The 27,614-nt window shown below is 36.3% G+C and overlaps 6 protein-coding genes and 1 long non-coding RNA gene across 17 annotated transcripts in view; 4 read left to right on the top strand and 3 right to left on the bottom strand.

The window, feature by feature from the left end:
- The first annotated feature begins 261 nt into the window (after positions 1-261).
- On the top strand, positions 262-2,631 carry LOC136418464 (transmembrane protein 198). The gene is made up of 7 exons (XM_066404530.1): positions 262-509; positions 702-901; positions 959-1,069; positions 1,134-1,361; positions 1,415-1,651; positions 1,704-1,840; positions 1,893-2,631. Exons 2-7 carry the CDS (start codon positions 718-720, stop codon positions 2,067-2,069), a joined length of 1,074 nt encoding a protein of 357 aa, XP_066260627.1. The 5' UTR covers positions 262-509; positions 702-717; the 3' UTR covers positions 2,070-2,631.
- A 1,218-nt stretch (positions 2,632-3,849) lies between these two features.
- On the bottom strand, positions 3,850-5,070 carry LOC136418438 (uncharacterized). Its single transcript, XM_066404508.1, has 3 exons — positions 4,496-5,070; positions 3,925-4,448; positions 3,850-3,863 (listed from the first exon to the last, which is right to left on the bottom strand). Exons 1-3 carry the CDS (start codon positions 4,942-4,944, stop codon positions 3,850-3,852), a joined length of 987 nt encoding a protein of 328 aa, XP_066260605.1. The 5' UTR covers positions 4,945-5,070.
- A 1,071-nt stretch (positions 5,071-6,141) lies between these two features.
- LOC136418531 (uncharacterized) lies at positions 6,142-6,748 on the top strand. The gene is made up of 2 exons (XR_010752927.1): positions 6,142-6,494; positions 6,583-6,748. It is a non-coding gene; the product is annotated as an uncharacterized lncRNA (long non-coding RNA).
- Positions 6,749-8,650: 1,902 nt separating this feature from the next.
- On the bottom strand, positions 8,651-13,715 carry Rcd-1 (Required for cell differentiation 1). Of its 2 annotated transcripts, none has more exons than XM_066404503.1 (6): positions 13,268-13,715; positions 9,868-10,005; positions 9,634-9,811; positions 9,388-9,582; positions 9,248-9,333; positions 8,651-9,188 (listed from the first exon to the last, which is right to left on the bottom strand). In XM_066404503.1, the coding sequence occupies exons 1-6, from the start codon at positions 13,378-13,380 to the stop codon at positions 9,011-9,013; spliced, it is 888 nt and encodes a 295-aa protein (XP_066260600.1). In that variant the 5' UTR covers positions 13,381-13,715; the 3' UTR covers positions 8,651-9,010. The 2 variants fall into 2 exon arrangements, with proteins under 2 accessions (XP_066260600.1, XP_066260599.1); XM_066404502.1 differs by having other exon boundaries at positions 9,248-9,339; positions 13,268-13,714.
- Positions 13,716-13,939: 224 nt separating this feature from the next.
- Positions 13,940-26,904, bottom strand: LOC136418426 (regucalcin-like). 3 transcript variants are annotated; one of them, XM_066404494.1, is made up of 6 exons: positions 17,099-17,357; positions 14,987-15,154; positions 14,729-14,929; positions 14,459-14,671; positions 14,230-14,408; positions 13,940-14,165 (listed from the first exon to the last, which is right to left on the bottom strand). In XM_066404494.1, the coding sequence occupies exons 1-6, from the start codon at positions 17,355-17,357 to the stop codon at positions 14,001-14,003; spliced, it is 1,185 nt and encodes a 394-aa protein (XP_066260591.1). In that variant the 3' UTR covers positions 13,940-14,000. The 3 variants fall into 3 exon arrangements, with proteins under 3 accessions (XP_066260591.1, XP_066260592.1, XP_066260593.1); XM_066404495.1 differs by lacking the exon at positions 17,099-17,357 and adding an exon at positions 26,768-26,904 and having other exon boundaries at positions 13,943-14,165; XM_066404496.1 differs by lacking the exon at positions 17,099-17,357 and adding an exon at positions 24,390-24,525 and having other exon boundaries at positions 13,943-14,165.
- On the top strand, positions 17,432-24,818 carry LOC136418422 (serine protease inhibitor 88Ea-like). 7 transcript variants are annotated; one of them, XR_010752920.1, is made up of 7 exons: positions 20,560-20,654; positions 21,008-21,338; positions 21,396-21,595; positions 21,655-21,887; positions 21,945-22,180; positions 23,970-24,327; positions 24,525-24,657. XR_010752920.1 is itself a non-coding variant. In XM_066404488.1 (7 exons), exons 2-7 carry the CDS (start codon positions 20,832-20,834, stop codon positions 24,807-24,809), a joined length of 1,320 nt encoding a protein of 439 aa, XP_066260585.1. In that variant the 5' UTR covers positions 20,637-20,649; positions 20,812-20,831; the 3' UTR covers positions 24,810-24,818. The 7 variants fall into 7 exon arrangements, 6 of the variants coding, with proteins under 6 accessions (XP_066260586.1, XP_066260587.1, XP_066260583.1 ...); XM_066404488.1 differs by lacking the exon at positions 23,970-24,327 and adding an exon at positions 20,812-20,866 and having other exon boundaries at positions 20,637-20,649; positions 24,525-24,818; XM_066404489.1 differs by lacking the exons at positions 20,560-20,654; positions 23,970-24,327 and adding an exon at positions 17,432-17,572 and having other exon boundaries at positions 24,525-24,818.
- LOC136418427 (choline-phosphate cytidylyltransferase A-like) overlaps positions 26,799-27,614 on the top strand; it is a 19,794-nt gene continuing 18,978 nt past the window's right edge. For both annotated transcript variants that reach the window (XM_066404497.1, XM_066404498.1), the window contains exons 1-2: positions 26,799-26,938; positions 27,056-27,195. In XM_066404497.1, the coding sequence (XP_066260594.1) occupies positions 26,932-26,938; positions 27,056-27,195 (147 nt within the window). In that variant the 5' untranslated portion in view covers positions 26,799-26,931. The remainder of the gene's footprint in view (positions 26,939-27,055; positions 27,196-27,614) is intronic.

The following is a 27,614-nucleotide window of genomic DNA, read 5'->3' as shown; positions in this document are numbered from 1 at the left end:
GCAAATAGCAAATGTCTTAAGCAATGCCCCTACGTTTAAAGTCCACTGCCTAACGCGAGATTTTTTTTTAACAATCACCGATAAAGTTTCGAGGAATCTAGAAATAATTGTAGACCATTTATTTTTACTTCTTAATAAAACTCCATAGACTGCTAAATCTCATTAAAAGGGTTAATAAAGTTTTTTACCAAGAATACTTATCTAATTATTAACATCCATCATGTGAATTTACTATCGGATGTTCCCCTGTAGCTTTTTGCACTCCGGGAGCATCCACGCCGGAGCAGACTTCGATTTCGTGATGTATAAGGCAGTCGCGCAATACGCAACTCATTGTCCGGATTTCGCAGTCCGGAAACTCCGGGCAGGCAATTTCAGTCGGTCGTCAATTCATTTCGCACCAAATAATTGCTCAAAAACAAGCACTTTCTTCCGTAATGTAGAGCAAAACTATGTGTTTGGCTTCGTGCAACCCTTTCAGAAGCAGAAGCTATTACTGGGCTCAAATGGTAATAATGGTTTTGTTTATATGTGGGGTATTGATGGAATGTAGTCAGGCTTGGATGCCCTTTGTTATGTATATGTAATTGCACGGTGGTATGGCAATGGGTCACTTCCACTTTTACGGGTGGAATACGATACGTTCAAGCACAACATTTGAGGTCTTACTAGGTTTATGTACTCGACGAAATTATTTGCAGATATAATTAAGTTCTCATGGCAAACGGGGCACAGCCAGGCTCTCTGGTGCCTCCAAAGAACGGTACTGTGAACCCCGGTTGGGTGGCCCCCAATGATCCGCCACACGTGCACCCCTGCGTGGTCACCGTCCACTACAATCCGATTATAGCCACCATTTTCTCCCTTTACATTCTCATAGGGCTTTTGTACACTTATGCAGGTGCCTGCTCGAACCTCCTGCAAAACCCAAAAACGTCCAAATCTTGAATTTTTGCAGGCTACAGATACTTCAAAACTTCCATGTTCTTGACAGGCTTTATCTTCGCTTGCAGTTTAGTATATCTAATTTGCTTGCAAGGGGATCTGTTGCCCAATTATGGTAACGCTGGTAAAGTTTATTGGTCCATGCTGTATATGCACCGGATTTCTTAAATTTGATTTTCCTTTAATAGCAGTGGCAGCTTTCGCAGGTTTGCTCTTTGGTCTGATCACAATGCTGGTGCAGTATGTGGGGCTTTTCATTAGCGGGTTGCACACGGGCCTACTTCTAGGCCTAATTGGTCTCCTGGCCGCCGATCACATGACGGAAACATCACCGAAAGGGAACATTTGGTTGTGTATTGCGGTGCTATTAGGATGCGCGTTATTTTGCGCTATTTTCAGTTTATATTTTAGGAAAGGTGCGTTATTCATTTAACCCATTTCCTAACTTCTATTTACCCTCAACTTTAAGGATTAACAATAATCGGATCGACTTTGTACGGAGGAGCCCTTCTCTTCGTTACTATGGACTACTTCTTGGAAAACTTGTCGATGCTCTCCTGGATTTGGCCCAGAATATCCCTGAAGCCTGTCCAGGCCCCACCTTGCTGGTTTTCTTGGATAGTATTGGGATCTTGGCTGTTTTTCACTTTCACTGGGATTTTAGTGCAAACTTTTATCACCGGAAGAGGACAACATCACGAAGACGGTAAGAGGCACATTCGCGATTGTTCCCCCTTTTTCAGTTCAGTGGTTTCTAGTGGCTGCAGGCAGAAAAAAGCCGCGAGTTCCCACTTCAATGCGCTCAATGACCAAAATGGACCGCGCGGAAATGCGCCAAAAAAAGTACCGGTACCTGTACCAAGTACGAACTGCCCACGGTGACATAATCAGCCAAGTAATACCATTAAAAAACAATTCTATACACATAAAATCGAATATTCCAACAGAATATCGTTCAACAAATGCAGCGCAAGGATAATTCCGAACACGGAGGTGAATGCAGCACCCTTCAGTCAGATGCCACCCATCTTACCATGCTGCCTGATCATCAACTGGTGATTCTAACAGAAAGTGAAGACGATTTAAGTCAAATTGATTTGGGAGCCAGGAGGAAGCGCAATTGATATAGAAATTGGTTGAACAGTGTTCGTATATTTAAGCACAAAAATGATATTTTTAATACTCAAGTCGATCAAAAAAAGGAGACAATAAGCTGGAGCTGTATATAGTGACGAAAACACTGTAAAAATGGGAAAAGTCGTTGAGATTGTGATCAGAGCTTATAAAGTTTTTGGAAGGTTGGAGAGAATATAGTTTATATCGTGTAGATGCATATAAGTACCTATCCGTGTATATATATAAATGGTAATCATTAAAAAGAAACTCGAGCAGACGTGGGAATATCAGAGGCATGTCTTGGATAAATTCACCTCTTAGCTATTGATTGTCACACGTTGGTGAATAATAAATTGCTTAATCAACGGTCGATCTTTACTGTTCACTGCATACTGCGAACTTTTCTTAATTAATGATCACCCGTTATTTATAACTCAATACACGCAATCGTATATGTTAATTTGTACGGTATTGTATATCTAACTTTACTTTAGAGTCTTTCCAAAGAATATAATTTAATGATTGTGAATCCACCCAATATCAGATAAATAAATAAATTAGATAAAGATATGTTATGTAACTATGACACAATTCGCCACTTTTGATGCTGGCGTAATTTCCAGCAAGATGGGCGTGTACCTAACTTGTACGCACACGTATCTGATGAGGCCAACAACCAGAAACACGTGCTGTCGCATTGTCCAAAGTTCCCTTTCCATTTCTGCTTGAATGTTCGTTTCTTTGGCGGATTTGCTACTAAGCTTTCCTGTTATTATTCTTAAGTTTCATGGCATATTTGGGTGTATTATCAACTAGAAATAGCGTCGAAGTGAAGGCGATTTTAAAGCCTATTTCTAATTGGTCGAATTACTAGAACAGAAAAATTACACATTAAAATTTTCCTAAATTTTCTAAAACAAACGTCTGGTGCTATTATTGTGGCCTCTCCAATACCTCTTCCCATAAAACCACACAATTTCCACTATAAAAATCCCAAAACTAAAAATATACCCCAAAACCATTGACTTGATGGCCGGAATAATCTTCTTCAATGTTACCACAAAAACTTTCTCTTCCATCTCCACATTCCACTTCAGAGCCACCTGAAATCGATGAAGTTTTTTGAACCGATCCAGAAAACCCGCTCCCAGACCTTCGGTAATCCATGTGGAGAAATAACGGCTCTGGTAGGAGTTTTTACCCATGGCCAAACAATTGAAGAAGGTAACAAGGGGAATATAATCGAAACTTTTTTCAACGTTGGGTCTCATAAATACGAGAGCTGCAATTTACAGTTGAAAACGTTAAGAAAAAAAAGATTTCCTTATAATACCTTTAACTATTATAGTGGAAAAGTTCTTGGTTTTGATCAAATTGTCAAAAATATCCAACATTATATATTCGTCGACTATTTCTAATCGTTTTAACAACTGATTCATTTGTTCATCATTGAAGAAAAATGCATACAACTCAAAAAATGATTTCAACAAAGAGGAACTCATGAAAGGTATATCCGTCTCTAATAGTTCATCAGTAGTTGTTATTGCGGGTTCGAAAGCGTAGCCTGAAAGGACACTCACTAAACTGCCTTGAACGAAGAAACTAATCACCATAAAGAGCAGCAGCAAATGCCCTAGAATTTTCTTAAAATACACAACTAAAATAAACACTGGGTTAAATAGTTACATAAATAAAGCCGTAATCGTGTATGTTTCAGCCAACTAGCCTTCCACCCATTCCCCAACAGAGTCCCATACAAAAACATCCCGATATCCAATAATGCGTTGCTCATCCCTTGATGGCTGAAATCCCCCAAAAACATCACCACCACCCCTACCAATGCAATCATCACCAACACCCAACCCTCACTGATATTCATCACCCCCGCAAAATGCTTCCAATAGTTCAATGGAGTTTTGGGGCACAATATCAATAACTCGTCTAAATTGAGAATCGTGGAGAGGTGGAACAGAGAGCCGGTCGTAATGTCGTTAGGTCCGACAAATATGTCCGCCTCTTCTAAATCTTGTATTACTGTTTCGTAAGAATACATTTTGGAGATTTCTTCGAGGTATTTCAAGTCATCTGCATTGACTAAAGTCAAGGGCCTCTGGGAGAGGTAGCTAAGGGAGTCTAGGAAATCTATGAAGATGCCTTTCCATCCTGAAGGTTCATCGCGAGAGTATACCAAAGGCGGGTAGCGCGACCATAAGACCTTTATGGGGCAGCCTTTGAAAGTCTTCTTGAAGTCAAATTTGATGAGGGAATCTATGGAGCAATTGGGTATTGTGCACATGAGTTGGGTTGTCGCCTTATTGCTGCAATTCAGGATTTTTATCCAATGCACCTCGAGGCTTAGAAGGGTGATTATTAGCGAGTTTGGAAGGCTAAAAATTCCATTATAAAGAAAGATTTTAGGGGTTTGAATGCTCACCGGAAGGTTCCCCATAGAATGTCTACAATTTCTGGCAAAGTCTCTAGTTGATCGGTGAGGATTAGAAATTGTCCAGGCTGGAAAATCTCAGAAGTTGTTAGAGCACCTATGGTGCCTTTAAGAGTCTCTATATTTTTAGGTGCAATGACATAGGCCTGGGCTTTTTCATTCATTTGGAAAATTTCATTTTCTTCTAGTAGGATGGTTTCGTTGGCTAAAACCAGGGGGATTCCCTGAAGAAAACCTTTCGGGACGTTATTGTTTTCATCGTTGACAAAGAGAACTCTTCGGGATTTCGAGTCTACGAGGAGCTTTAAGAGTGCTGCAGATTCATCATTGTTATTTGCACTAATTTCCAATTTTCCATTAGTAGCATTAAGCATGCTTAATAAGACCGCTGCAACCATCGCCAACATGCTGCCACAACTGTCGCAGGGCTTTAATTTCATCGAAGAAATTTATAATTTAGTCCCTTGCATGTTTTATATCCGAAATTTCACCACGATTTAGACCAATATCTTCTCCATTATCGTTGATGTTACTTAACAATTGATTCGATTATTGATGGTTAAAAATACAGAAGTTTGCGGGCTGAGCTAATATTTTTAATGCGAGCGGAAATTTGGTGTCCATATGGGGAGACGCATGTTTGATTGAATAAAATATGGCAGTGGAACTATGATTGTGATTGGGACACGGAATCAATTCAATACCGAGAATATTATATGAGTATTTATATGATTTTATGTGGTAATTAAATTTACCTACTCGAACTTCACGATCGTCACAATGATTAAAAGCAGGAACCGTGCGATTCCGCACATATGACATCATTCAATAAAGCGCAATTAAAGTCGTGGAAAAAATTGGAAACTTTCCTAACAATAACCGAAATCCATTAATAAATTCATAGCAAACACCAAAATATCAGTCAAAAGTCTGAGCCATTCTGAACTCAAACTACGATGTTGATTGCTCTCCAATTTTCCCATAAACAAACTTTCTCTAACCCATCAAGGGCCCAGTTGTACAGTCACGGTTGCAAAGTCGGTTATGCAGTTAAATCCGACTGATACTTGAATAATTGTGAAATTAATTTAATTTGCGACTGCTTTTGGTGGAGGGTTCAAGTACCAGTCGGGTCCCGCTGAACCGACTTTGAACCATAATTGCGCAACTGGTCCTAAAAGCCAATTGGTTGGACCGCAGCTTAAACTTTTTTCGTCTAAACATGAAATTTTGACGCCCATGGGAAACGTCACAGTGACACCATTTTGACTTAATAAATAATAACATGCGACAATCGGGATTAGGACACGCCCCTAAACCGAGCTTACGTCATGATTGGACGCCTGGACCTAAGGCTCAAATCATAAATATTCTGGTAATTCCATCAAGCTGATAATTTCTTTCGGATCAAAATGTACGTCCTGTATTGCATGGAGGGACACATACTGTTTGATAAATGTGTCAGCGTATTAATAATTTTGCTAAATTAACTTAACCACCGGGATTGCCCCAACAGGCACAGTACTACGAACGTACCGACTGTGTACTAATAATACCAAGAATCCCTTTTTTATTTCAACACCTCACGTTTGTTTTGGTAGAGAAACACACTCCACAGACGGTAAATAAAAAACACCTTCAAACTAAAAATAATTTCGGGATAACGTAATCGACTAATTCAATAGAAATATATGAAAAATACTATAGTTAATTGACATATGTTAATATCTGCAGTTTGCCCTAATCATTAAGCAAATATTTAAGGAATTTGCAGATAAAAGTACTTATCAGTTAAATCCTTCTAAAAATCGAGTATAAAAGCAGCACAATTAGAAATATTTAGGAAACATTGTCTTGGTACTTACGTAAATCTGCGCAATGGCACCTCCACCACCACCACCACACCACCATGGCCCCACGCCCGACCCTCATCACCATGGTCCCCCTCAAGACCCTCATCATCATGGCCCGCCTGGATCACCACATCAAGGTACGTACCCCAGTTGTGCTAAACACCTTTATGAAAAAAAATTACAGTTTATGATTTGACTAAACTTAAGGCATGTGATATTTAATAGGTCCAGGACCACAGCCGCACCACCCACCAGGACCGCCCCATCACCCTCATGGTCATGGCTCTCCCCACCATTGAACGTTACGTTCTCTAGAGAGGAGTTTGATTTACTGTCTTAATTATTTTTGTAGTGTACGGTTTGTGTTTTTTATTATACTAATTAACAGCTACTTAATTTTTTGATTTATTTGACTAACAATACTCTTATGAGAATCCAAAAATAACTAAAAAAAAAAATTAAGAAACCTTCCAGGGAAAACTGCCAAAAATATGCCAAAATTCGTTAAAACTGGTTGGAACTAGAAAAGTCATAAAAAGACACTTTGGGACAAAATGGTAACGAACGGTTCTGGTTATTTTACGGCAAGGCAAAACGTAAAAGTTTCCAAACAAATAAATAACAAAAAATTAAATTTATTATTATTTTTTTAATTTACATTTTATTGGGCGAATGTACAAAAATAATCCACCAAATTCATTTAACAATGTTACTTGCAACAAAAAAAAAATATACCGGATGATTCAAGAAGGTGGCTCGCCCTTATAACTTTTTTGTTTTTAAACTTAAAAAGTTGAAATTTGGAGGGAAGATATGTAAGAATAGAGCAAATTGAGTGACATTAATGACATTCATCTAGTACTTCCGGTTTAACCGGAAATGACCTCAACTTTCGATTTTTAAACATAATGCCCCCTAAATTTTTTCTTTTTTGGAATTCAGAGGTCATTTATAATCTAAAAATATGTCATTAAAAAAAAATTAGTGGTTGTTTCATGTGGAGCTACTCCACTGAGGTTTACGTATTAGACACAATTTTAGGTCAGAATTATGGGGAAAATGGTAATTTGTCATTTTATTGAATACTTTTTCTTTTATAAGCAATTTAAATACTGAAAAACAGCCACCATGTTGCCACTTGAAAAATGGAAGATAAATGGGAAAAACTGTTTTTCGGTTTAATTCAAAAACTTGAATTTGTATCCTACTTAAATGATGCGAGCTGTTAGTGTCAAACCAATAATAAATCAATATTAACGATTTTATGGCCAACTATCTTAAAATTGCAATTTTGGATTAAAAAAGGGCTGTAAGTCGGCTATTTTGGGAAATAACGGGGTATATTTACTTGTAACATTTTAAAGCTTGAAAAAATATCTTTTTAAATAAGTCATAACATACTATGGTTTCCATTATAAAAAAATATGTTTACGCTGTATCTCAAAAATAACAGCTGTCAGAAAAAATCTGGTTAGCCTATCATTTGAAAGCAAAATTATCTACAATATTCGTATTTATATAATTTCTCTAGAACCAATAATTTCACGGTTAAATCGATTATAAAAGAAATCGACAAAATTTGGTTTTTGCTAAATATCTAGTAAGTCAAGGACTTTTTAAAAAAAACCAAGGGACCTTAAATTGGCCCCCTAAATTTACAATTCTTTCCCAATTTACTCGATTTCGTAACTCTGCTAGTTTCGAAGATTCTTTTACTAATCATCGAAAAAAACTCACCCTGTATACACCGGCGCATAACGCATCTCTGGCTACAAAATGACGTCCTAAGGATACTAACATATTTCATTTGGTTATATACTAATTTATTTTTTAAATGCGATTTTTACCTGTTTCCAGCCTCGCACAGTCTTGAACAAATACACATTACATTTCAATGAAATTTACATTTAATAACGTGTAATTTTATCTTTTTTTACCTGAAATTTCACTTAAAATTTAATATTTTTAACAAAAAGTTAAATCGATTCTCAAATATCAAAAATATGCAGTATATCGGTCCGCAGTCTTTGCACACATTTCTGAAGATTGGGAATGGTTTTTTTATCTTGCTGGTATGAAGCTAATATGTACTATGAGTTCGACCAATATACGCACTGCGCATGTTTTTGAGGGCTTGGAATCGGTTTCTTTCTGTTTGAACAGACTTAATTACCACATTTCCAGATAAAAAATTGCCTTATTACAAGCAAGTGTGGCTTAATAGGTATTTGGAATTTCACAGCGATTCGAATACGGTTATTATTTGGATTATTTAAAATTGTTCCAAAACGTGTTAAATATAATACATAATTTATTTTCTAATTGATCACAAGTCATTCCAATATAATTAATTACACAGCAATCAATGTTAAAACAATTACTTTTTCACTGAATACTAAAACACATTATTGAGGAAAATACAAGCGGCCATTTCTGCGATTTAGACCACTCCAAATCGCAGAAACGAAAATAAAGATGCTAAAATTTGGACGACTGTTTGTTGGAAATATTCCAATCTAAACCCTCCAAAGTCAGGTACGACACACTTAACACAAAACTACTCGCACATGAACAGATGGGAAGCATCCTCACCATAGGGTACTCGATGTCACTGAGTATCCAAAGGCAGTACCCGCCTTTGGATGCCCAATTGTTACTGAGTACCCAACGGTGACATCCCAACTTGTCGTGGATCAGTACCCGCCGTCGAATCCAGATTTTTAAGCAGCTGCTGTAGCCAGTGTTTAGTGGACTTGTCCTCTTGCAGGCAGACGTTAAAGGTGCTGTCTCGCAATTGGTCAGGGAGGCACTGTCTTAGAGCTTCTCTGGCTCTGTTCATAGTCGCCATATTAGGTTGTAGACAATGTAGAATTACATGCAACAAACGTACCTAGGATTGTCAGAAAGTCTTAAGTAGCATCGGACAACATGCTTTAAAAGTCTGGCAGACGGCTCTTTTGCCAACGATATGACCATCTTACCCTAAAAGTCCAATTTGCGGAGCTCAAAAAAGCAATCTGATAGACTTACAAGTATCATGGCGACATGGCTAAACCTGTCGTATGTTTGACAAATATACGACAATCCACTATCGTCCAACAGTATCTTCTGCAAGATAAATGTAGCGACAGTTTTGCTCAATTCAGATCCAGTCTCCATGATTCTTAGGCAAAGTGGAATTATCTCGGTGGTCAAAAGAAAAGTTATCACCTCCTGCTCATCAGTCTAAAATTACAGTTATTGGGCAATTTCCAAAAATTTAAAAACGAAGTTTACCTTAACAAGGGCACCAATCACCCCAAGACTAGTTAACCTTAAGTACTCGAAAGGGCGCGTTTTTGAGACTGTGTGTAAGAATGGGTAGAGAAATAAGGGGATGTGAGCAAGTAAGAATTGAGATCGAGTTTCTGGATGAGATGCCACGCACTGGAGGAGGGCTAAGGCGTTACATACTCTGCAATAATCATCAGTTATTTATAGGCAATATCGTCGTTGCAAATCGTTAAGTACCTATTAGATTCATGTGCAGTCAAAGTTGGAGGATTAATAGCTGGGTAGATAATGAGTATTTCCTGCAATAGAGCTGCTATTGTACCGAAGCTATTCCAAAGCATTGGCGCCAAATCTGGAACGATTTCCCTCTTCTTACTGCAAGCAAAAATATGTGTATTTATTTTGCAGTTAAGACCTGTTCTTACAATGAAATAAAATTACTTAAGAAATCTAAGGATTTAGACTTAGGGCTAGAAAGGGAAACACCCATTCAGCAATACTATTTACTCTACTGAAGGTATTCTTTGAACACTTTTGGGAATTCAATACTCACACTCGCCTTTCAGCAGAGGCAATAAACACTAGTTCCTACATGTCTCATAAGGGTTCCTTTGAGATTAAATATTTTATACCACTGCGAGAGGTTGAGGAATTTTGGAAATATAGATAACTTCTAAAGATTGACAATAGATCTTCGATTGACTGGAAGATTATTGTCTACGAGAAATAGTTTAAGTATGGTATTTTTAGCGTTTACGCAGGAGTAGGTACCATGAAAATGAATAAAGTAATAAAATTGCAAAATAGAAATTTGAAAGCAAATCCGTTTTGTGGTCATTCCCCTAATTATTTATACACAAGAGAAACGCAAGAGCTATAAAGCCTCTTATATACCCAAGTTATACAATATTTTTTATTACAAGTGCATCATATTACCACAAATTGCTGCATTTCTTCTCTTAATGTTAAGTTGCAAGGAGCGGAGCAAGTCGTCTGATGCACCCCGTGCCACGTTTGTTCATGTTGCTATAAACGATTGACCATTGTTTATTTCAAATGTTTTACAGAATGTTCATGCTATTCGTAAATATATAGAATTCAGTATTAAAAATTAGTCAGGATCAGTCTTAATAAATCCAGCAGCAATTAAAAAGCTTAATACGTTCTATACGTTTGAGGGGGATTGTTCTTTCTTCTTTTAATTTTTGAAAATAACGTCTCACACAAAAATAAGGGATATTTAAGCGGCGGAATTGCACGCTATTCTCAGACAAACCTAACTGAGAAATAGCATTCATCATTTGCTAAGGGCTTGTACACAAACCCCTGTAACGTTTCGGTGGCAAGTCTATCACCGTCTTCAGAACCCGAGAAAAAAATTATTTAAAAAACTGCAAAATAACAGAATTCAAGTGGATGGAATGTGAGTATATTATATTTGTGAAACACTCTGAAGAATCGTCTTTCATCGCTGAGAAATTACCGTTATTTTTAACGGTGGCAGTGACTTTAACAGTTACAAAAACCGAGAATGCTACAAAAGAGTTTAGACACGTTGGAATTCAACTTTCTAATATTGAAAGATGTTTAATCAATGTTTATCGTAAATAAAATTTGGTAGTTAGTAGGCAAAACATGTTTCGATAGTAATCATACATGTATCCTAAACTGTATATCATTACAAATTTAGATAAGTACTGCTGAGTTTAAAGCTGGAAGCATAACATTTTCTCGTTGTCAATGGAAATTGATTCTATTTTAAACCACATACATACATATGTAACAGTAACATTACTGACATCAAAACTTGTATATGTGTCAATGCCAGTATAAGTTTTTAATTACTGCCCTCTAGTTTCGGTCTTGGTTTCGCTGCCGCACAAAAAGTATACTTATGCATTAATATGTTTGTAATGTGTATTGATAACTCAAATTGAATAATAATTATAACAGAAAATTAAAAAAATATCTAGGTACATTTGAATTTATAGTCTAGTTCTTATTTATGTAAATAAAGAGTATGACATCATTTTATTTGTGTGTAACCGTATCCACCATGTATTTATAAAAATGAATAATGAAACTGCATTGCATAGAACAGCATCTAAAGATTTGATTGAAATTTTAAACTCTTGATGTTGCTCAGAAATTTTTGTGTCTTGTGAAAGTACTTCCATGGTTTATTTCATCGAGAATGGAATACATTGCATAAATAATGTTCAAGCATATTTTTAGTGATGTAAAAATTCGTGGTTGAAAATAAAAGAATACACTGTGTTGTAATAAATTATGATACTTAAATATGCACCACTAACAATTTGTATCACACTTATACTCAAATGAGGCTAGCAAAAAAAGGTTATAGAATTAAGAATTAGAGAAATGTGAGATGCTTATATATGTATATATACATATACCTATATAGGATGTTCTAGAATAAGTCTGCCAACTGCTTAGTGTAGGATCCTGTGGCCGAAATAAAAATAAAGTTCTTATAAATACATGTCCAAATACCATTTTTTTTTGTAATGTAGAATGATAAAATTGTCTTACATTTTTACTTAGCCATATTTTTGGTATTCCACTAGGAATAAACTAAACTAGTAAGTTTAAGGACAAAACATTTATTATGAACCTAATTCCTTTCAAAAAAACAATACCAATAATAATTATGAAAACTGCTCAAGTAGATAATCATTTGCCTCAATGTAAGCACTGCACTTCTTTCACAAGATTTCCCGAACACATGCAGTAATGTCAGGAGGATTTTGTATAACTTCATAATTGTCAAAAATTCTTTGAGTCAATTCTTCAATAGTTTCTATGCGATTACAATAAATAAAAGTTTTCAGAAAACCCCACAAAAAGAAATCCAAAATAGTTAAGCCTACTCTTTCTGTCCACTTTTTTGGAAAAGCTGCATCCAAGAAATTTCTTGTTACTAGGGCAGTGTCATCAGCAAGGAGGGTATATTTTGTTGATTCGCTATTGAAGGAAAACCATTAATAAAAATAAAAAAAAGTACTACTCTAAAAAGAACCTTATGCTACTTCTATATCAAGTAATTTCTCAGATAGTTCCACCCCACCTATCTGAACTATCTATGTTTCATCACTAAGAAAATATATCAGCATTAATACACTATTGTTTTTAAATTTACAGTTTTTTAGCTTGCTAACCAGAAAATTATGTGTAATATAATCAAATGCTTTACTCATACTACAGAATGTGACCCTCAAATGCTCAAGCAGCTCAAACCCCTCATATTTTGTAATAATGTTAAGTTATAAATGTTTACTCTTCTTTTTATGTATCAATAAGTGTTAAAACAAAGTACTAAAAAAGTACTCTTCACCTGTAAGTAAAACGACTTGTAACTATAGTACTGGATTTCACAGAAGTCTAATAACAGTGGTTGTATCTTTGGATGTATTGATGCTAAAGAGAAATTATCCTATACCAGTAAATATTACATATTTATATAATATATCTGGGTACCATGTTTTGAATGCTTAATAAACATAATATAATAATAGAATAACCAATAGATCTTGTTTATTTAGAACTGGTCTAACAGATGGTAATTTCTAAACTGTGATAAAATCAAAATACATGATCAACGAATGTACATCCTCACCTGAGTTCAAACAATGCATTCTCCCGGGTATCTGGATTTGTAAGTTCTAAAATCCACTGAAAAACTTTTTCTCTTTCAACTGAAGTATTTGCTGGACTTTGCTGACTGCTCATTGTTCCACAAAGTTCAAATTAAACCAATAAAAATCACTAATTTTGAGGAGATTTTTAGAGTTTTAAGCAGCAGTATCACTACACTACTTTCACTGTTGTAATGATTGAAATTAAACTTGGTTAGCGTCAAAAATTAGGGCTAAAAGACAACTTTTGGAAATGCTATTACGAATTATGGGTCTCGTTGCTACAAAATTAACAGTACGGCATATTATAAAAAATATTTAAATTGTATTTTTGGTTTTGATAACAACTTTATAATTAATAGTAATTAATAATAAACAATCCATTCGTAAAAAACACAAACAATCGTCCAATTCCAAAAAAAACGACAACTGACGACTTTGACAGAAAGGGAGAGAAATCACTTGTCGACCATTACTTTCCTTTTCTAAGGTAAAATAATAAGAGAGATAGAAGCGTCTATTCGACCAGAATGCACGTACGCAATTTCAAGTTTCAACACACAGAGAGAACAATTAGTGTAGAACAGAACTGTAATAGAACCAACGATAGGGTATATACACAGTGTCAAAAATAATTCTAATTTTGTATTTATTTTCAATTAAATTAAAACCTGGTAAATAACCTGGTATATGATTTATTATGTAAAACTAATCTTATAAAACTAAACTATTCATGGGCAACCCTCTGGTACCCAAACCTGTAACCTTATATGTGGCCCCATGATCTGGGGGAGGTAGCTCTACTCCCTTTACCGTAAATTTGGCCGATGTCACATAAAGAATGTCTAACTCTGGGCCTCCCCAAGCTACTGAAGTCACCTAAAGTAGATATCAATCAATATCTACTATACTTTATTTGTAGAAAATATATTTATGTTCTTACTTGCTTGGCAGGGATTTTCACAACTTCCAAAAGAGTTTCCGGTTTTCTTGGGTCAAACTTTACCACTTTGTAACCATTAAATATGGCTAGCCATAGATTTCCATCAGCGTCAATAGTCATCCCATCAGGGAAGCCCTCGATTCCATGCTTTTTTGGGGTGAAGATGGTGGTTCTGTTTGCTAAAATTGTTAAATACTATTTCAAATTCCGCCTAGTTCTGGATACATACAAATGCTGCCCGTTTCAATGTCATAATCAAACTGGTCTACGCGGTATGTGAATGTGTCTGTGTAGTAAAACTTCTTGGAATCTGCACTCCAAGCAAGGCCGTTGGAAATTCCTAACTTTGAAAGATGTTTCGTTAGTTTATTTTTTTCAAACGAGTATAGTACACCCATATCCGGGGTTACTTGACCGTTAACAGGTTCGGGTCCCATGGTTCCTTATTGAAAAAATTACCATTTATGAGAACAGTGCACATAAAACAAACCACCCTTACCTACAAACAACCTTCCTTTAGGATCGCATTTCCCATCATTCATGCGATTCTCAGTACCCACATCCACTTCAGCGATTTTCTCAATCTTTTCTGGTTTCTGAGACACTCCATCCCACGTAATAAGGCTAATGTCCCTTTCCAACCCTATCACGAACCGCTGTGGGTCGTTTTCGACTGGCACTATTACCGAAACATGTTTCCCTGCATAAAGCAGTGTTTTGGTGAATGGATGATATGGAAATTGCAGCCTAGACTCACCAACCGAAGCCTTGTAGTGCTGTCCTGAAGATGGAATATATTTATGCACGGACTTTCCGAATATGTCCACAAAGTAGAGACTTTGGGAGCGAACGTCCCAATGGGGCCCTTCTCCTAATTCGACGATGGGGATTATGTTGATTCGTTCCACCTTGGGTGCCATCTCACCTTTTCAAAAAAAATAGAAAAATTATCTTTGTCAGAAGATGGGCGTCCGCACTTCTCTTATAAACTAAATGGGAAAAAAATAAAGCGATTACATGGTCATGATGTACTAATTCATTCCTCTTTATACATATATTATTAGGAGAGGATAATATCCACATTATTTGTCCTGATAACCCTGATGATGTGGTAATTCACATTATATCAAAGGTGATAAAATATTGTGTAAAATTTATATCTGGTATATACAAAACCATTTCGAACCTAAATATATGATACATGTAGAATGTGACTGAGAGGAAAATTCTTGTTCTTGGATTATAGTTTTGCTCTGCTAGCGCTGGTTCATGAATAAGGCGCATCTCTCAGGACTTTTGTGAATGGAAATGGAACTTGTTTATAAATCAGCATTATTGTTACTGGGAAAAACGATCAGGTCCGTTAAAAAGTATTTGAAAATTTTAAATATTTTTTAATGAGCGCAATTAAAGTTTACGCAAATTACGTGTTTACAGATCTTTTTTATTACACACAAATTTCCATTCCGGGCGAGTGGAATTATTTTCTCTCTTATTTACTGAGGTTGTAAACAAATGGATAAACACACTTAAATAACCCAAAACTTGTGTGCTTTTAATATGTTTTATTGCATATGTTAATTATCTAAATTGTCGGCATTTGAGCGGTTGTTTTTAAGCGATGGAGGTCGAAAAAAATACTAAATATTTACATATAAGCCCCACTGTACGATAAACGAAGGAATAATTTGGTTATTATCGCATTTATTTTCGTTTTCAATCAAAAGCTTTCTTTCTGATCAATTGTACAAAACTAGCTTTAAGACTGAAATCCATGGCTCCGACTGTGAGTAGAATTCCAGATATCCCCAACCTGGAACTTGGCGAAGGACCCCATTGGGATGTGAAATCTCAGAGTCTTTATTTTGTGGATATTTTTGGAAAATCTATTCACAAATACGTACCATCAACCAGACAACATACCAAAGCTATTTTTGGTAAGCTTTTCAAATTATTCATAATAATCTTATAAATACCAAACAACATTCTGTATCAAATGGTGAATGATATCCTATGCATTAATTTCCAGATAAACCCATTTCCATAATAATTCCCCTAAAAGAACAAACAGACCAGTTCGTGGTCACTCTAGAGAGGGAAATTAGCATTATTACTTGGGATGGAGTATCAACGAAAGCAGCCAAAGTCCAGAAAATCGCAGAAGTAGATCCTGGCACTAAAAATAGGATTAATGATGGAAAATGCGATCCTAAGGGACGTCTCTTCGCAGGCATGAAACTATAAACTCAATCTAACTTAATTAAAAAAATAATAATAATCAGGCACCATGGGACCGGAACTTGAAGTTGGCCATTACTCTCCTCAGGCAGGAACTTTATACTCACTTAGCAAAGGGATTATAAAGAGGCACGCCTCAAAAATTGGGATATCCAACGGTTTGGCTTGGAATCTAGGATTAGGAAAGTTCTATTATGTCGATAGTTTGGCTTATAGCGTGGATGAGTTTGACTATGATGTTAACACTGGAAGTGTCTGTGAGTTTTCTTGAAATTGGTCTAATTGGCATAGCTTTACTACGGGAGTTTTAGCGAATAGACGTTCAATATTTTCATTCAAGAGACTAGGAATGAATGGATTTCCTGACGGTATGACTATTGATGAAGATGGAAATCTGTGGTTGGCTGCTTTTAACGGGTACAAGGTGATTCGTATTGATCCAAGGAAAACTGACACTTTACTGCAATCAGTCGAAATACCAGCTAAACAAGTATGCATATATGTGGTGTGATAACGATTTTTTAGCCGTGAAACTTAACACAGGTAACTTCGGTGGCTTGGGGAGGCCCAAATTTGGACATTTTATACGTCACATCAGGAAGTTTCACTGTAGACGAGGAGAAGCTCTTACCACCAAACCACGGAGCCACTTTTGAGGTAATAGGTCTAGGCACTAAGGGCCTGCCAGCGGATGATTTTGTGTTATAGAAAACAGTGCTAAAATAAAAAGAATAACTTCGAATTAATGCCAATAGCCTTTTAATCATTCTCCATTTACGAAATCCAAAACAAACAAGTACCACATGCGCGCCACTGACCAACCCAAGAACACTGCGAGCACTAGTACCAGTACCAGTGAAGCGGTACCCACAAACATTTCGGGTCGTCATCAAAATCACGCAAACCAGTTTGTGTTTCCGAAGAACTCAGTCCAGCGCGGTGCACATCGATCGATAGACTTTAGCAAACATCATTAGCAACATCAGCTAATTAAATAGTTTCAGTAAAGTAGTACCCGATAATCTTCATTATTTCGGCGGAGAAGTGATTTTTGCCGAGGAAATGGTAGTAGTGCTTCTTGGAGTTTAGGAATATTGATATTTTGGTGAGTTGTGTGAGAGTAAGAGTTATGGTGATATGTGGAATAGTATTTATGGTAATGTTTGCAGGGTGTTTTTTAAGATAAGCCATAGAGGCTTCAAGTGAGCCATAGAGGCTTCAAGTGAGCCATAGCCAAAATTACCTAAAAGATACTCATTGATGGAGTGGTCGAGATGGAGTTTTTCAAACGATATTATGAATTGTTAGAAGAACGTTTAATGAAATTCATTCTTCATTATATTCTTCAGAGTCGACTAGCAAGCTGATTTCAAGTTGCAATGGAGTTGTAATTAAAGGTTTCTATTACAACACCATTTGTAAGTATGTTGAAAAGCACCATCTTCATTAATAACGATTATACCTGTTAGATAATTTCGCCTGTGACTCATTTAAGAAAAAAAACGGCAAAATATATTGAACAGTATGTCTCCATGTCTCGTGTTAAAAAATGCCTGCATATGTATTATGGTATTATGGTGTTGAATTTATCTCATGAGGTTGTATTGAAGAGTGTGAGGTAATATGTTTTTATTATGAAGTATGGTGCATACAAGGAAACTGGAAAATCAAACGGTAATGTCTATAAAAGATATACAGGATAACTTTTTTTTATATATTTTACTATTTTTATATTTTTAAACGAGTTCAATATTGTATTTTTGAAACAGCAACAGTTACAATTTAAATTAGATAAAAGTTGTAGTTTGTTCTTTTAAGACAATTTACAAATATGTGCCACATGCTATGTGGTGACTGAAATATTTGAATTAACGAAAAATTTAAGTACACTGTTATTCACTTAAAAAAGATATCCTATATATGAGTATGTAGTCGTATCAACAGAACGCATTAAGAATTATGTTTAGGTCAAGCCCTAACTTGGTTTTGGGTATAAACTTTAAATATGGTGATAAAAAGGAACGATTAGCAATCGCCATTTAGTCAAGAACACGCAAAAAAATAGCAAATTTTAAATATTTCATTTTACTTTTAACAGAATGGCATCTTCTGATTTAGTTACCCCTTTTACGAATATATCAGAGATTTAGTAATTCGTAAGTTTTAGTATAATGGCACTAGATTTAGTAATAAGATAATGTCAAGCAAACTAATAGAACGATATAGGGACGAAGCCTGTGGAACGAGGTTACTACTGCCACCGCTACCAAACGGCCGGGGAATCCCCTTTTGGACTCGAGTATCTTCCGAGAGGAAGGAGAGAAAAGGAAAGAGTAGAAAATAGATGGTACAAATATAGAAGGGTAGAGGCGTGGTGGAGTAGTAGTAAATTCGTTTATTTGTCTTTCTATATTTAATTAATAAAATAACATTTATTAATAATGGAGAATGTTCTCAATATTATTCTGATATATACATCCACATATTTAAGTAAATAGAGATATGCATCCAAATATTGCTATCATTCAGTTTGGACTTTGCCAACTCAATGGTTTTTCTCTGCAATGTAAAAATAGCAAACAAATTTGGAAATCCCAGAAACAAACAATTATGACTGAGGAGTAAAGCTTCTGGGAAGTATAATAGCCCGATATGAATCGCTCAAAATAAATCCAAAGTCACGATTGCTGCATAGTTTGCAGAAAATTCATTATTGTAAATGCCATAGAAATTTTATTACAGGCTTTGTCTATTTTTTTATTACTACCTTATGTGTTGGTGCCGATGTAAGTAGGTACCTACCAATTGGTGGTACATACTGATTTCAAAGAAAGTACCGCTGGAGCCACAAGGCATCAATGGGCCAAGGTTACGCTTTTTTGGCGGTTATTCAACCGCAAATAAAATTCGCAATCGGGTTTTTGGTATTTGATTAGGACAGCAGATTTAAGACTGAACGTGTATTGGAAAACAACCTTAGCCTCATTGCATTGACACTGCCCCTAATATGCCAATGCAATAAATAACCATAACGCTAACCATAGAATAAAAAGGCTCCCGGAATAGTCAACGTCACACTATATACATATATATATGTATATATATAGTGATTAATACCTATCATTCATTGTATAAACAATAGTAGTAATATTTCTGTTTACCATTGTTACATAGTATGTACATATGTACCTATCGGATCATAGGCGAAACCAAGGAAGAGTTTGGGGGGTTCTATACCCTTCCCTTCCCTCAATTTCCTATTCAAAAGGAAAATTTTACTTCCTAATTAAGGCCGATGATTTTTTACCTGAACCCCCTTCAAAATCTCTGCCTTCAAATATTTCTGGCTACGCCTGTGAACCCAACACTTTCTTATATTATACCCATTGGGACATTACGGATATAGCTACTCTTCTGGCAGATGTGTTTCTTTATGGCCAGACTTTCAAGGTTTTCAACATAAAGCACTGAATAATTGCTCAGGGATTTCCCGTTTACAACAAACAGAACAAATAAAAATTGCTTTAATTAGAGGAAGATATTGTGTGTTTTTGAATGAGTGCGTGGAAGAGACTAGGATAATTGCGTTCAGGACCGTACTTAATGCACAGATGGAACTGCAGGAAAATTATTTTGCATAAAAAATTGTCGCTCAATGCAATCCTGTTAGACGACCGTGAAAGAGACGCAGGGCCTCGATATATATATGTGATGATGATGATGATGATGAAAAAACTAAGAAAATTATTACTGATGGTTGTGTTAACAGTGGAAAACCCACGATTCGTGCTTTCTCTCCTAGTTTTGCAAGTAAGTGAAAGACTACAGGACATTAATTAATGCATACTACGATTTTATTATGTGCTAATTGATTATTTCTTGCAACACCAACTATAATAAAAATACAAAAAAATAATAATTTAATTAAATAGAAAACTTTTTTATTGGAAACTCTCGAATAAGAAACAAAAACAAAAAACCCCAAAAAAGTTTATTGTTTAAAGAAAAACATTATTTAAGATTCCAAAATGCAAATTACAAGTAATTACACACGCTATTACCCAATAGCACGTCACTGCGTTGTTTTGAGAAAGTGATTGTCCGATTATGGGTCAACTAAACTTTCTTCTGTCTGACTTTAATGAGAGAGGTTCAGTAGTGCACGCGGACCTTCTAGTGATGGTGATGTAAATATACAGACTTTAAGTTTGGAGTTTTTAGCGAAGTAGCAGTTTTTAGCAAAAAAATTTATTTCAATCCTATCTATTTCTGCTTAATCGCTAAAAATTGCAAACTTAAAAAAATACCAACTTGGAACAACCGACGACTTATAGTATTTTTCAGGTGCATACTTCTTAGCCTTCATGCAATTCAATTACTTTCAAATTATGCAATCAAGGTATAATTAAGAAATACCAACTAACTTTGGATATCACAATTTCAAAGTAGCGATTTTCAATTTAACACTTCATATCATTATTTTTTCTTCACCATCGTGTCAAGAACACTTAATAACCTTCATCTTCTCTCAACTTTGTAGCCAAATAAACTTAAGCATAATGTCTCCCCTCATACCCACCACCCTGGTGGTACTTGGAGCCACCCTTGGAGCAGCCCAGCTAATTTCCTCCCCTGGTTGTTTCCCTCCCTATGGGAATAATCAGCCCGCAGTGCACGCATACTCCAACCTGTATGGAGGGCAGCAAGATTTCTCCCTAGCTTTGCTGAACGCTATCAACAAGATCATGCCAAAGGAAAATCTCTTTTTTTCCCCTTACTCGACCTACCACGCCTTATTGATTGCTTATTTCATGGCTGGAGGTCAGACTGAGGCTTATCTGAAGAAAGTTTTGAGGTTGGGTGAAAATCAGGTCAGCTTTACTTTGGTGCTTATTAACCGAGGCATTTATAACATATTTAATTTGTAGTATAAATCAGACATCTATTCAGCCTATAAGCTGGACAGATTTCGCACTCACTTTGCAGCAAATGATGCTGCTCCATATGAATTCACCAGTGCCAACAAAATCTACGTTTCTAATGATACGAGAGTGAGGGAGTGCGTAATGGCAGACTTTCCAGATGAGCTAGAGTTATTCCCTTTCAAGTACGACGCTGAAGGCTCTAGGTGAGATTATTGAATCTTCTAGCATTTGTGGTCTAAATATCGCCCTGTTTTCTCACTAGATTGGCCATTAATCGTTGGGTAGAAAACACCACTCATCACATGATCACCGACCTCCTCCTACCTGGCAGCATTGACGCCAGCACCAGTTTGGTGCTGGTCAACGCCGCCTACTTCAAGGGAATATGGAAGAATAAGTTCAATCCCAATTTGACTAAACCCGAGATCTTCTATGTGAGCCCTACAAAGCAGATTATAGTGGAGATGATGCATGTAGAAGGCACTTTCAAGCATGGTAAGCGGTTCCCCTCTGGTGTTTATGTGTTATTTTTAATATTCAAATGACATGCAGATATATCGGAGAGTCTTGGGGCTCACATTTTGGAGCTCCCCTACCAAGGGGAGAACATTAGCATGTACATTCTGCTGCCTCCGTTTTCGAATACCGAAGACTCCATCGATGCCACGTTAAAGAATTTGAATTTGGATAATTTCAAAAAATTGGTGGAAAAGGATTCGTTGGTTCCTAGGACGGTTCAGGTGTCTCTGCCCAAATTCAGTTTGGAGACCACCATTGAGTTAGTCCCAGTAAGTTGAATGGCGTTTAAGTGGGTGCTTAGTTATGTGTATATGTCAATAATGCCGGGCTGAATCAGGCTATTGCTTTGAATTTCTACATTTTTTGGCTTGCTGTGTACATAGCTGTCACTTTTGTTTGCCTAAATCGGACTAACATCTTTTACATAGAGACCAAGATACTAAAGTTCGTCTATAATGATTGTTACACCTAAACTCAGAACCAGAAAATTAACTTCCAAAAGGCCTTAATGACGTTTTCTTGATTGATTTGAACCTTTCTATAATTAGTTTTCGATGAATTTTGATTTTTGATTTGTTTTCAAACGCACACTCCTGTTTTTCCCGCACCCTGTATAGCGAATACCAGTTAAATAGTAAAAGAAGTCGAGATTGTCTCTGTTTTTGGGGGTTTTCTGTATATATGTAGTAGACTATGTAAAATATGGAGACAATAGAACATTGATGTCAATATCATGATATGGAGCATTGCGCTTTATGTAGACAATGTACAAAATCCTTCAATTCGGCCCGCGCTATGACATTTATATTTTGCATGGTATTGTAAATACCTACAAGGGTTAGCTACGGAACCCGCTAATTAGAAAATTTTTGACTTCCCACTATCGTAGCCCAATGAAACTTGGTTTCAAGTTAGAAACGATCATTATGAATCCAAGTAAAATATTTTCAAAATGGCCGGTTGGTAAAATAACGAAATTGGTATCTACTTCCGGTTAAACCGGTATAACCGGAAGTAGCTACCAACTCCGTTATTTAAAATTAAATCCCTAATTTTTTATCATTTTGGATTTCTGGTTAAATCGTCGGTTTCTGGTTAAATTAAGGTCGGTTTACATAGTGTCTTATGTCTAAAATTGACCGTTTCTAAGTTATACCGAAATATTTGAAAATTTGAAGAGCTGTAAGATCTCAAGGAACTGTGCTTTAAGCGCTGTGAATTTTAAAATTAATGTTCTGGGGTTCAAAGAGGACCTAATAAGCTACCTTTAGACGTATTTCAATTGGACAAAAGTCTTCCACAACTCCTTCTCTCTCCAGGAACGGCCTAGGGTACCTTAATAATATTGGGTACAGAATTGAATTTTAAACTCGAAAATGCTTTAAGGTACAGGGTGCTTCACTTGAAATAAGCGAGTTATTAAGACTTGAAGTCACGCAATTTCGAAGGTATGTTTCGGAGGTTAATAAAAACTTTTTGACAAATTGAAATGAGTCAAAACGTAGCTTGCTAGGTCCTCTCTGAGTCCCAAAACACCGATTCCAAAATTCGCAGTGGTTAGCGCACAATACCAATTTCCATGGGATCTTGCAGGTGTCAAAATGTTCGAATTTTCCGTTATAACTCGGAAACGATAAATTTTAAACATAAGACACTTACATAAACTGGCTTTAGAATTTAACGAGAAATTCGCCAGAAAAATACGGGGTTCCGTTTAAAATACCGAAGTGGGTAGCTGCTTCCGGTTACACCGGAAGTGCCGGCATTTTGAGAGTGTTTGACTTGGATTCAAAATCGATCTAGTCGATTCGGATCGATTCTAGCCTGAAACCAAATTTTATCAGGCTACAATAGTGGGAAGTCGGAAGCTTTTTAATGAAGGGGTTGTGCGGCTACCCCTGCATTTTTGCTACGTTCATTGATTAAGTTATTTTTCAATACATACAGGGCTTTGACGGAAATCTGAAGATTTTATATCGCTGTTTTTCATCAAAGCCTGATATATTTGTACATAATAAGCTTACGCTGCGGCACTAACACGCGTTTTTTGCACGGTAGGTACTCGAATCGCTTGGTGTTGGCAACCTTTTCAAAGAGAATTCGAACTTTCAAACGTTAACCGACGAAAAGGTGTCGGTCGGTGAGGGGATTCACAAGGCGAAGATCGAAATTAACGAGCACGGCGCACACGCGGCTGCCGCCACCGCTTTTTTGACATGGAGGATGAGCGACGACGAGGATTTGATTCAATTCAGATGCGACAAACCCTTTATTTATCTTATTTATAACGCTAAGTCGCACACTATTCTTTTTACCGGGGTGTTCAGGAGACCTTAGGGTTCAGGGACCCTTGGGGCTAGTTTATGTGATATGTTGCCTAAAAGCTTGCGTTTATATTCACACGCAACTAATATGAGTAAGAAATGACTAATATTATAAGAAGTTATTCTATTAATATTAATATACTAAAAAACTTACATAGAACTTTATTACTTCCTTATCATCGATTCTCAAACACCTTACTAGTGACGGTCCCATTAGTTCCTAACGTCGCGTTCAGAAATTTCAAAGAGGCGTTGAGTGTGTCACGTAACCATTAAACAATATTTCCAGATTCTTCAAAGTATGGGAATAGGAGATGTCTTCCAGCCAACCGCAAACTTCACTGCTTTAATCGAGGAGGGTAAAGTAAGCTTAGGAGACGCTCGCCATAAAGCTAAAATCGAGGTAACCGAGGAGGGTACCAAGGCGGCCGCAGCTACAGTTCTGTTCAGTTTCCGCTCCAGTAGGCCTGCCGAACCTTCCCAGTTTATATGCAACCACCCATTCATTTATTTCATTTATGATAAGACGGAAGAAGCCATTCTTTTCGGGGGAGTCTTCAGGAGGCCTCATTGAGATGCTATTTTTTAATAAAGTTATGTGATTATCGTTTATTTAGTATTAAATGTTTCGCAATAAGTATTAGTATTAAACGAATGAACTCCATCTACTCAGATTAGTTACTTTGAAATACGCGGTAAGATTGAATTTATTTATTTATTATAATAATAGGAATAGGGAGGAAGTACCTGTAGGGCGTCCCATCGATTTAATATAATATATATGAACTGTAGTTCGGAAAATAAAAGAATGGCAGTTATAAAAGTTAAAATCCGTGGGGCAATTTTATTCCAAATATTTTGAAGGTGACGACACCTCCGTGTATATCGGAAGCTTATGTGAACTTTCTTATTTCAAATGGACCATACCCTATTTTTAAATTTGCCTCCAATTTATATGAACATGTCATGTAACACGTTATTTCGACTTTCAACTGTTCAACAATATTATAGACGTCATGGTGACGTCACTTCCACCGATTTCACCGCTACGGATTAATGCATCATTTGCTAAAAAGCACGTCCACTTCTAAATCATTGGCATAGGGTATGTTAGGTACATGAAATAGGTATGTGTAGTATATCGAGAAGAATTGGAAAATGTAACAAAATATTTATAGGGTGCCACATTTAAAATAATATATTAATTTAACCGTTAACCGGAAGTTCTATCATCTGGATATAATATTTTTTTAAATATATGATGTTTGCCCACACTCAATAATTAATATCATAATTACAAAACAACTTATGTATACTAATTCAGTTGTAGAGCGGGAAAGATGCGATATCTTAATGTCTACAAAAATATATCATTTAGCAGTTCATTATTGATTAAACATGAGTAGTTTATTATTCATTTTTCGTATTCCTTATCACTTAATCAACTAATAACCATTAGCTGGAATATACCCTGGTGGCATGTTTTTACGTCAACTACCACCTCCTCGCACACGATTCCCATGTGCATTTTGAGAACGATATCGAACCAACATCAGAGGCACGTCATTATACGCGTCTCTGTCTGATGCAACGAGCGAAAGTAATGCGCTATCTTTGCCTCTGAACCAATTTAAACTGCAAAGGCGCCAAGCAAGACAACGTGGAACTGTGGTTTCCATCGTGGCCTTCAAGCAATACATAATTTAAAATACAGGAAAAAAAAACGATATTTTGGGATAAAGAAAGACGCACATTTTTGTCTGGAACGTCATCAATTCCTTTGCCAACCAACTAAAACGTATCAACAGTTCTTTTTTGCTTTTAGCAGACGTCACGTATATCACATCAGGTGATGACTAACCATGTGACGTCATTGAATGTTATTTGCTCTGCATTGTTGCCAGCAACTTTTGGTGATCATTCGTTAAATTATCAAATCTTTATTAATACAACATGATGCTACTGATTAATGCCTCGAAAAGAATTTTCTAAAACAATATATTGAAATGATGATAAATTGAAAAAAATGTATAAGTTTTCTCTTGTCGTCAATGTTTTATTTTCCTCAACTTGAAACTAAATGATCGCAGGTATTAGGATATGCGGCTATAACTGGCAATGCCACGTATGAGAAACGCGCACTCGCATGAGGGTTCAAAAAACATGGGCGTCACTAAACTGAAACCTCCTTTCTTGCTCTAAATAGTCATTAATTGTGTGTTAATTTGATAAAATACTGTACTACTTTAATACGTAAATTTATTTTAATGCGTTAATTAATTGCGATTTGGCTAATTCGTTTTAAAAAACCGAAATAAAAACCTTCATTTCCGGGCACATTTGCTACGCCATTGGCGGTTTCCTAGCCTACTTCTTCTTGTCAATCGCGTGTTTTGGTTCCTGTCATTGTCATTCCTATCTAAACTGCCGACTATCGAACCGGCTGGAACTGGAGGGTTCTCCCGATTTGAAATGCATTTTAGAGAAAGTTTCTACGTGTTAAAGCTAAGTTGTTAAAGTAAAATCACTCACCAGCTCACCGTTACCAGTTTACTGTACACCCAGTCACCAATCAGTGCCAGTTGTGTTTGTGGTGAAAATTACATCAATTTAATCCAATCTTCTGACGTTAGCCATCACAAATTCGCTACACTTTAACAACAATTTCCTGTACAAGCCTAGATAGAACATTTTCAATGTTAGGTAAGTGTGCTCCTCTCACTTCCACGTTCCACGTAGTGGCTTCTTAGTGGGTTAAGTAACAAGGTTACAACATCATGCATAGTAATCTAATGTGAGTACCATTTGGTACCGTTGCAGATATACAGGCGAATTCGGGTTCGAACGGAGAGCTGAGAAACGGACACACCATGTCCAGGAAGAGGACACGAAGCCATTCAGAGCCTGAGCCTGTGATAACGGCTTTAACACTGCCTCAACTCGTGCAGCCCATTACAGTAGTAAGTCTTGTATTTTGCCCCCCTTAGGTTTTATTGAGGTAATAGTCTATATGGGCATATCCCTATATTTTTTGATGACAAGCAGATTTCTTCATAATTATTTCATTTTGGTGTCATCAAATATAGTTTTTTGTGCCGTTATGTGCACTTTTAACAAACTAATTGGTTTTATTGTGGGTTTTCCCTGCTTTATGCCTGCAGGACACAATTTGCATTGCAGGAAAACTGATCTATAAGATAAGGTTTATAATGTTGGTTTTTATCTCTCAACAACAGGCAAATTTATTGTTTTAAAAGACATTAATTTGTACGTAGTTAAACGAAAAACTGAAAGTATCTGAAATTAATCAATACAAACCATTGTAGGACTTGAATTTTAATTTTTCATTTGTTGGTATTATTTTTGAGGTAAGTCTGTT

This window comes from Euwallacea similis, chromosome 35 (genome assembly GCF_039881205.1).
Source record: "Euwallacea similis isolate ESF13 chromosome 35, ESF131.1, whole genome shotgun sequence".
Taxonomy (NCBI): Eukaryota; Metazoa; Arthropoda; class Insecta; order Coleoptera; family Curculionidae; genus Euwallacea; species Euwallacea similis.
The sequence above is the reverse complement of the archived record's forward strand: the minus strand, read 5'-3'. Positions and strand labels throughout refer to the sequence as shown.

Bases quoted from the DNA above. Each gene is read 5' to 3' on its own strand.
- LOC136418464 (XM_066404530.1), top strand. From the start codon at position 718: ATGGCAAACGGGGCACAGCCAGGCTCTCTGGTGCCTCCAAAGAACGGT. The intron at 1,652-1,703 runs GTAAGAGGCACA...AGTGGTTTCTAG, and splicing joins AGGACAACATCACGAAGACG to TGGCTGCAGGCAGAAAAAAG. The intron at 1,841-1,892 runs GTAATACCATTA...ATATTCCAACAG, and splicing joins ACGGTGACATAATCAGCCAA to AATATCGTTCAACAAATGCA.
- LOC136418438 (XM_066404508.1), bottom strand. From the start codon at position 4,944: ATGAAATTAAAGCCCTGCGACAGTTGTGGCAGCATGTTGGCGATGGTT. The intron at 4,449-4,495 runs GTGAGCATTCAA...TGGAATTTTTAG, and splicing joins ATTCTATGGGGAACCTTCCG to CCTTCCAAACTCGCTAATAA.
- Rcd-1 (XM_066404502.1), bottom strand. From the start codon at position 13,380: ATGAGCAGTCAGCAAAGTCCAGCAAATACTTCAGTTGAAAGAGAAAAA. The intron at 9,583-9,633 runs GTAAACTTCGTT...CTGTAATTTTAG, and splicing joins TGATTGGTGCCCTTGTTAAG to ACTGATGAGCAGGAGGTGAT. The intron at 9,340-9,387 runs GTAAGTCTATCA...TTGGACTTTTAG, and splicing joins GCCATGTCGCCATGATACTT to GGTAAGATGGTCATATCGTT.
- LOC136418426 (XM_066404494.1), bottom strand. From the start codon at position 17,357: ATGACGACCCGAAATGTTTGTGGGTACCGCTTCACTGGTACTGGTACT. The intron at 15,155-17,098 runs GTAAGAGCTTCT...TTTTTTGAAAAG, and splicing joins AGTGGCTCCGTGGTTTGGTG to GTGAGATGGCACCCAAGGTG. The intron at 14,409-14,458 runs GTATGTATCCAG...TAACAATTTTAG, and splicing joins CATTGAAACGGGCAGCATTT to CAAACAGAACCACCATCTTC.
- LOC136418422 (XM_066404486.1), top strand. From the start codon at position 20,575: ATGGGTCAACTAAACTTTCTTCTGTCTGACTTTAATGAGAGAGGTTCA. The intron at 21,339-21,395 runs GTCAGCTTTACT...TTTAATTTGTAG, and splicing joins TGAGGTTGGGTGAAAATCAG to TATAAATCAGACATCTATTC. The intron at 22,181-24,524 runs GTAAGTTGAATG...CAATATTTCCAG, and splicing joins CCACCATTGAGTTAGTCCCA to ATTCTTCAAAGTATGGGAAT.